Source organism: Hemibagrus wyckioides, linkage group LG17, assembly GCF_019097595.1.
Source record: "Hemibagrus wyckioides isolate EC202008001 linkage group LG17, SWU_Hwy_1.0, whole genome shotgun sequence".
NCBI lineage: Eukaryota > Metazoa > Chordata > Actinopteri > Siluriformes > Bagridae > Hemibagrus > Hemibagrus wyckioides.
Genome location: NC_080726.1, coordinates 390,689 through 400,688, shown reverse-complemented (window position 1 = coordinate 400,688; position 10,000 = coordinate 390,689). Strand labels below are relative to the sequence as shown.

Below are 10,000 nucleotides of genomic sequence, written 5' to 3'. Positions count from 1 at the left end.
ACACACACACCATCAACCAAGATCATACTGAAATGACACACACACACACACACACACACAAACCATCAACCAGCATCATACTGAAATTACACACACACACACACACACACCATCAACCATCATACTGAAATTACACACACACACACACACAAACCATCAACCAGCATCATACTGAAATTACACACACACACACACACACACCATCAACCATCATACTGAAATTACACACACACACACACACACACCATCAATCAACATCATACTGAAATTACACACACACACACACACCATCAACCAGCATCATACTGAAATTACACACACACACACACACACACCATCAACCATCATACTGAAATTACACACACACACACACACACACCATCAATCAACATCATACTGAAATTACACACACACACACACACCATCAACCAGCATCATACTGAAATTACACACACACACACACACACACCATCAACCAGCATCATACTGAAATTACACACACACACACACACCATCAACCAACATCATACTGAAATTACACACACACACACACACACACACCATCAACCAACATCATACTGAAATTACACACACACACACACACACCATCAATCAACATCATACTGAAATTACACACACACACACACACACACACACCATCAATCAACATCATACTGAAATTACACACACACACACACACACACCATCAACCAGCATCATACTGAAATTACACACACACACACACACACACACCATCAACCATCATACTGAAATTACACACACACACACACACCATCAACCAACATCATACTGACATTACAGACACACACACACACACACACACACACACACCATCAACCATCATACTGAAATTACACCCACACACACACACCCCATCACCCATCATACTGTAATTACACACACACACACCCACACCATCAACCACCATCATACTGACATTACACACACACACACACACACCACCACCCCAGATCATTCTGCACTTACACCCACACACACACACACACACCATCAACCATCATACTGAAATTACACACACACACACACACACACACACACCATCAACCAACATCATACTGAAATTACACACACACACACACACACACACACACACACACACCATCAACCATCATACTGAAATTACACACACACACACACACACACCATCAACCAACATAATACTGAAATTACACACACACACACACACACACACACCATCAACCAACATCATACTGAAATTACACACACACACACACACACACACACACACCATCAACCAAGATCATCCTGAGATTACACACACACACACACACACACACACACCATCAACCAACATCATACTGAAATTACACACACACACACACACACACACAGACACCATCAACCAAGATCATTCTGAAATTACACACACACACACACACACCATCAATCAACATCATACTGAAATTACACACACACACACACACACACCATCAACCAACATCATACTGAAATTACACACACACTCACACACACACACCATCAACCAAGATCATACTGAAATTACACACACACACACACACACACACACCATCAACCAACATCATACTGAAATTACACACACACTCACACACACACACCATCAACCAACATCATACTGAAATTACACACACACTCACACACACACACACCATCAACCAACATCATACTGAAATTACACACACACACACACACCATCAACCAAGATCATTCTGAAATTACACACACACACACACACACCATCAACCAACATCATACTGAAATTACACACACACACACACACACCATCAACCAACATCATACTGAAATTACACACACACACACACACACACCATCAACCAACATCATACTGAAATTACACACACACACACACACACACACCATCAACCAACATCATACTGAAATTACACACACACACACACACACACACACACCATCAACCAACATCATACTGAAATTACACACACACACACACACACACACCATCAACCAACATCATACTGAAATTACACACACACACACACACACACACCATCAACCAAGATCATTCTGAAATTACACACACACACACACACCATCAACCAAGATCATACTGAAATCACACACACACACACACACACACACACCATCAATCAACATCATACTGAAATTACACACACACACACACACACACACCATCAACCAACATCATACTGAAATTACACACACACTCACACACACACACCATCAACCAACATCATACTGAAATTACACACACACACACACACACACCATCAACCAACATCATACTGAAATTACACACACACACACAAACACACACACACACCATCAACCAACATCATACTGAAATTACACACACACACACACACACACCATCAACCAACATCATACTGAAATTACACACACACACACACACACACACCATCAACCAACATCATACTGAAATTACACACACACACACACACACACACCATCAACCAACATCATACTGAAATTACACACACACACACACACACACACCATCAACCAACATCATACTGAAATTACACACACACACACACACACACACCATCAACCAAGATCATTCTGAAATTACACACACACACACACACCATCAACCAAGATCATACTGAAATCACACACACACACACACACACACACACCATCAATCAACATCATACTGAAATTACACACACACACACACACACACACCATCAACCAACATCATACTGAAATTACACACACACTCACACACACACACCATCAACCAACATCATACTGAAATTACACACACACACAGACACACACACCATCAACCAACATCATACTGAAATTACACACACACACAGACACACACACCATCAACCAACATCATACTGAAATTACACACACACACACAAACACACACACACACCATCAACCAACATCATACTGAAATTACACACACACACACACACACACCATCAACCAACATCATACTGAAATGACACACACACACACACACACACACACACACCATCAACCAACATCATACTGAAATTACACACACACACACACACACACCATCAACCAACATCATACTGAAATGACACACACACACACACACACACACACACACCATCAATCAACATCATACTGAAATTACACACACACACACACACACACACACCATCAACCAAGATCATACTGAAATGACACACACACACACACACACACACAAACCATCAACCAGCATCATACTGAAATTACACACACACACACACACACACACCATCAACCATCATACTGAAATTACACACACACACACACACAAACCATCAACCAGCATCATACTGAAATTACACACACACACACACACACACCATCAACCATCATACTGAAATTACACACACACACACACACACACCATCAATCAACATCATACTGAAATTACACACACACACACACACCATCAACCAGCATCATACTGAAATTACACACACACACACACACACACCATCAACCATCATACTGTAATTACACACACACACACACACACACACCATCAATCAACATCATACTGAAATTACACACACACACACACCCCATCAACCAGCATCATACTGAAATTACACACACACACACACACACACCATCAACCAGCATCATACTGAAATTACACACACACACACACACCATCAACCAACATCATACTGAAATTACACACACACACACACACACACACCATCAACCAACATCATACTGAAATTACACACACACACACACACACACCATCAATCAACATCATACTGAAATTACACACACACACACACACACACACACCATCAATCAACATCATACTGAAATTACACACACACACACACACACACCATCAACCAGCATCATACTGAAATTACACACACACACACACACACACACCATCAACCATCATACTGAAATTACACACACACACACACACCATCAACCAACATCATACTGACATTACAGACACACACACACACACACACACACACACCATCAACCATCATACTGAAATTACACACACACACACACACACCATCAACCATCATACTGAAATTACACACACACACACACACACCATCAACCAGCATCATACTGAAATTACACACACACACACACACACCATCAACCAAGATCATTCTGAAATTACACACACACACACACACACACACCATCAACCATCATACTGAAATTACACACACACACACACACACACACACACCATCAACCAACATCATACTGAAATTACACACACACACACAAACACACACACACACACCATCAACCATCATACTGAAATTACACACACACACACACACACACACACACCATCAACCAACATCATACTGAAATTACACACACACACACACACACACACACCATCAACCAACATCATACTGAAATTACACACACACACACACACACACACACCATCAACCAACATCATACTGAAATTACACACACACACACACACACACACACCATCAACCAACATCATACTGAAATTACACACACACACACACACACACACACCATCAACCAACATCATACTGAAATTACACACACACACACACACACACACCATCAACCAACATCATACTGACATTACAGACACACACACACACCATCAACCATCATACTGAAATTACACACACACACACACACACCATCAACCATCATACTGAAATTACACACACACACACACACACACACCATCAACCAACATCATACTGAAATTACACACACACACACACACACACACACACCATCAACCATCATACTGAAATTACACACACACACACACACACACACACACACCATCAACCAGCATCATACTGAAATTACACACACACACACACACACACACACCATCAACCAGCATCATACTGAAATTACACACACACACACACACACACACCATCAACCAACATCATACTGAAATTACACACACACACACACACACACACCATCAACCAACATCATACTGACATTACAGACACACACACACACCATCAACCATCATACTGAAATTACACACACACACACACACACCATCAACCATCATACTGAAATTACACACACACACACACACACACACACCATCAACCAATATCATACTGACATTACACACACACACACACACACACCATCAACCATCATACTGAAATTACTCACACACACACACACCATCAACCAGCATCATACTGAAATTACACACACACACACACACACACACACACACCATCAACCAACATCATACTGAAATTACACACACACACACACACACACACACACCATCAACCAAGATCATTCTGAAATCACACACACACACACACACACACACACACACCATCAACCATCATACTGAAATTACACACACACACACACACACACCATCAACCAAGATCATTCTGAAATCACACACACACACACACACACACACCTCTGTGTTCTGCTCACACCATCAACCATTATCCTGAAATCACACACACACACACACACACACACACACCATCAACCAAGATCATTCTGAAATCACACACACACACACACACACACCTCTGTGTTCTGCTCACACCATCAACCATTATCCTGAAATCACACACACACACATACACTTGACACTGAGCTGTTGATGAGGAGATGTTTCTCCATCATGATCTCCTATGAGAGTTTAATCTTCTCTGAGAATCTCCTGAAGAAATCTGTCTCTTTTACTGAACTCCGATCAGCACCAGAGATGGCTAGGGGGCGTGACCTAACACGTGAAGGCGGAGTTTGTGTTTATTTGTTTAATTTGCTCTTATTTAGTTATTTTAATGAAGTAAAGTGAGAGGTTTTTGTGTTGTTTGTGTTACTGAGATGTTTTGTGAGGAGACTGACGAGTCAGACCAGCAGATCAGATTGTACAGCGGTGTAGGTGGGACCGAGGTGTTACAGAGGTGTGAGGAACAGGAAGTGACCTCATGTCATATGTGGAGCCCATGAAGACGGGCTGCGCTGCGGTGAAGGTGCGACTCAGAGCTTTATCTGTCCAGTATTTGTCCTTCTGTAGAGGAGGAAGGTTCTGGTGCATGTCGGCCACTGCGAGGATCGACACCTGACAGACACACGGAGAAGACGGTCAGAAAGATCAGACCTCAAACTCTTCATCATCATCCTCATCATCGTGCACTACTGATAATTATTGTGACTGATCTGAGTAACGGACTCCTCTTAGTCCTGCATCATGACCCCACCATCTACTGATCCGATTTTACTCACAGGAGTTTACATTTGTATTGCCAAAAGTATTGGGACACATATATTAAACTGGTCTCTGGTCAGACTGGATCGGATCGGTTACTGGTGCAATAATATGGTAATTAGCTCATCAATTTCACTTCCTGTGCACTTCTGCATCATGATCTTTTGCATGTTGTATGAAATCCTAACAGTTATGCTAATGTGACTAGCCGTGTGTGTGTGTGTGTTCTGTAACTGTGATGTGAAATAAACCTGAATGTTCCGATCGATCAGCTGATTCGTCTCAAAATCATCATCATCCTCACCGAACGGGTTGATGATCAACTCCCCGACCTGGACAAACACCGGACACAAAATACCCAGAATGCACTGTGGTGCCTAAAGACCGTGGCTAAAGGAGGGAGGTTTGGGACACGCCCAGTTTTAAATGTTAAATAAACGTCTTTAACGTGAAGTCTGACCTTCAGCCAGCCGACGTAGAAGAAGAACTCGAGCAGAGTGAAGACCGGGATGTACAGATCCACATGGACCTTCAGATCATCCGCTCTCTCGGGCTTCACAAACTGACGTCCAATCAAACAGAAGGCAAAGAAGGAGTACACGGCTACTGTGACCACCTAAACACACACACACACACACACACACACACACACACACACACACAGAGTCTTCGGTGGATCAAGTGCTATTCTACTGTCTGTATTCTGTGTGTGTGTGTGCGCACGTGTGTGTGTGTCTGTGCATGTGTGTGTGTGTATGTGTGTGTATGTGTGTGTCGTGTGTGTGTGTGTGCGTGTGTGTGTATGAATGTGTGTGTGTGTGTGCGTGTGTGTGTGAGTGTGTGTGTGTGCGTGTGTGTGTGTATGTGTGTGTGTGCTTGTGTGCGTGTGTGTGTGCATGTATGTGTGTATGTGTGTGTCTGTGTGCATGTGTGTGTGTGTGTGTGTGCGTGTGTGTGTGTGTGTGTGTGTGTGTGTGTGTGCGTGTATGTGTGTGTGTGCGTGTGTCCGTGTATCGTGTGTGTGTCTGTGTGCGTGTATGTGTGTGTGCGTGTGTGTGTGTATGTGTGTGTGTGTGTGTGTATGTGTGTAGTATATATATATATATATATACATATTGTATAGTATATATGTATATAAAGATATGTGTAATATATATATATAGGTATATAGACAGGTAAGTTGTGGTACAGACAGTAGAGACAGGTGTGTGTAGAGACAGGTAGATGTGTGGTAAAGGTAGTAGAGACACAGAGACAGTGGTATAGGTGAGACAGGTAGACAGAGACAGGTAAGGTAGATAGGTAGACAGTAGGTGCAGGGGAGATGTGTAGGCAGGTAGGTGCAGTAGACAGGTAGGTGCAGAGACAGGTAGGTACAGTAGACAGGTAAGGCAGAAAGACAGGTAGGTGTGAGACAGGTGGTGTGGTAGCAGACAGACAGGGGTGAGAGGCAGGTGGTGTGTGGCAGGACAGGTGGTGTGCAGGTGGGTGCAGACAGGTGCAACAGACAGGGGCAGAGACAGGTGGTCCAGGTGGTAGACAGGCAGGTGGTGTGTAGGTGGTGGCAGGTATGTGTGTGTCCAGGTAGACAGGCAGGTGGCAGATGGTAGGTTTCAGTAGGTAATATACACATAGGTATATATATAAGACATATGTATATAGTAAGATGTGTGGATTGTAGGCACAGAATAAGATGTGTATTGTAGGTGTGGTGGTACACAGATTGATACAGGTAGGTACAAGTAGTGTGTAGGTCCCAGGGGCAGAGGTGGTAGGTAGGTGGTGGTAGAGACAGAGATGTGGTGGTGGTGGTAGACAGCAGAGACAGGTGGCAGGTAGGTGGTGGTGAGACAGGTATAGGCACAGACTGTGTGGTAGGTAGACAGGTGTACAGAGATGTAGACAGGTGGTAGGCAGAGACAGGTGGTAGGTGGACAGGTGTGGTAGTAAGGTAGGCAGACAGGCAGACAGAGGTGTGTGCAGACAGGTAGTGACAGGGTGTGTGGGCAGGACAGGGGTAGAGACAGGCAGGAGGTGGCAGGGGGGTGTGTGCAGGTAGGCAGGTCAGAGGTGTGTGGGCAGAAGACAGACAGGTGTGGCAGGTGAGGTCAGACAGTGTAGGCAGGACAGGTGGTGTGTGCATGCAGACAGGTGGACAGTAGGTGTGTGGTGTGTGCAGACAGGTGTGTACAGACAGGATAATATAAGACAAAAGTATAATATATATGGTACAAAGGTATAATGTGTATATATATGTATATACACATGGTACATATAAAGATTAAATAGTATGTATATACAGATGTGTGTGGTATACATATGTATAGGTATAAGACATGTGTATATATAGTGTAGGTGTGGGTGTAATAAGAGATGTGTAGACACAGATTGTGTAGGAGACAGGTAGATGGGTAAAAGGCAGGTACAGTCCACAGGTGCAGGTGGTGGTAGGCACAGAGACAGGTAGGTGGTAGGGCTGTGGTAGGCAGACAGGGACAGGTAGCAGGCGTAGACAGGTAGGTCCCAGGCACAGACAGGTAGGTGTGGTAGGCAGACAGGTGACAGGTGGTGGTGTGGTGGACAAGAGACAGGTGGTGGTGGCAGGTAGGAGACAGGTGAACAGGGGTAGACAGGTAGGCAGACAGGTGGCCAGCAGACAGGTAAACGCAGGTAGCACAGGCAGGTGTAGACAGGTGGTGTGTGTGTAGACAGACAGTAGGCAGACAGCAGGTAGGTAGACAGGTGTGTGTAGAGACAGACAGGTGTGTGTGTGTGAGACAGGTGAGACAGGTGGTAGAGACAGGTGTGGTGGTGGCAGACAGGCAGGACAGGACAGGACAGGTGGTAGACAGGTGGTGGTGACTCAGGTGGCAGACAGGTGGTCAGTATGGCATGGTGTGCAGGTGGTGTGGTGATATGTATCAGGTGTGCAAGACAAGAACTATGAGGTGGTGGGGGTGTGCAGGCAGCAGGTGTATCAGACAGGTGGTGTGGGCAGGCAGGTGTGTGTATGTGTGGACATATGTGGCAGGTATATTAGTGTGGCAGAGACAGGTATATATATGTGTAGTATCAGTATGTGTGTGTGTGTAGACAGGTGGTGGTAAAAATACAGACAGTGTAGTGAGACAGATGTAGGTGAAATAGAAGGTACAGGATTGGTGTAGTGGTACATGTAGGTGAGGCAGAGGAGGTAGGCAGAGACAGGTAGGCAGACAGGTGGGGCAGACAGCAGGGCAGGTGGTCAGGCAGGTAGGGCAGACAGGCAGGTGGTGGTGGTGGCAGACAGGTGGTGCAGGCAGACAGGCAAGACAGGCAGAGGCAGGGACAGGCAGGTGGTAGCAGTGAGGTGGTGGACAGTGTGTGGTGTGTGGTGTGGCACAGGCAGGCATGGTGTGTGTGTGTGGTGTAGACATGTGTGTGTGTGTGTGTGTGTGTGTGTGTGTGTGCAGGTGTGTGTGTGTGTGTGTGTGAGTACCTGAGTGTAAACGAGGGATGCTGATCCAGTCGAGGAAAGAGCATGCTGCATTTGGCTCTGTAATTATTCACTCCTACACACACAATATACAGAGTACAGTTAGTGTGTGTGTGTGTGTGTGTGTGTGTGTGTGTGTGTGATCAACTCACATCCATCAGCAGTCTGAGAGCGATTCACTGCATCCTTTCACTTCTTCTTGCTCTTGATGCTAAGTT

The 10,000-nt window shown here is 44.5% G+C and overlaps 1 protein-coding gene across 1 annotated transcript in view; it reads right to left on the bottom strand.

Moving 5' to 3' along the window:
- Positions 1-10,000, bottom strand: part of best4 (bestrophin 4) — a 115,558-nt gene that overhangs the window by 18,299 nt on the left and 87,259 nt on the right. The window contains exons 8-10 of the mRNA XM_058412874.1: positions 6,768-6,923; positions 6,559-6,639; positions 6,024-6,160 (exon numbers count right to left, since the gene is read on the bottom strand). Of these exons, the coding sequence (XP_058268857.1) occupies positions 6,024-6,160; positions 6,559-6,639; positions 6,768-6,923 (374 nt within the window). The remainder of the gene's footprint in view (positions 1-6,023; positions 6,161-6,558; positions 6,640-6,767; positions 6,924-10,000) is intronic.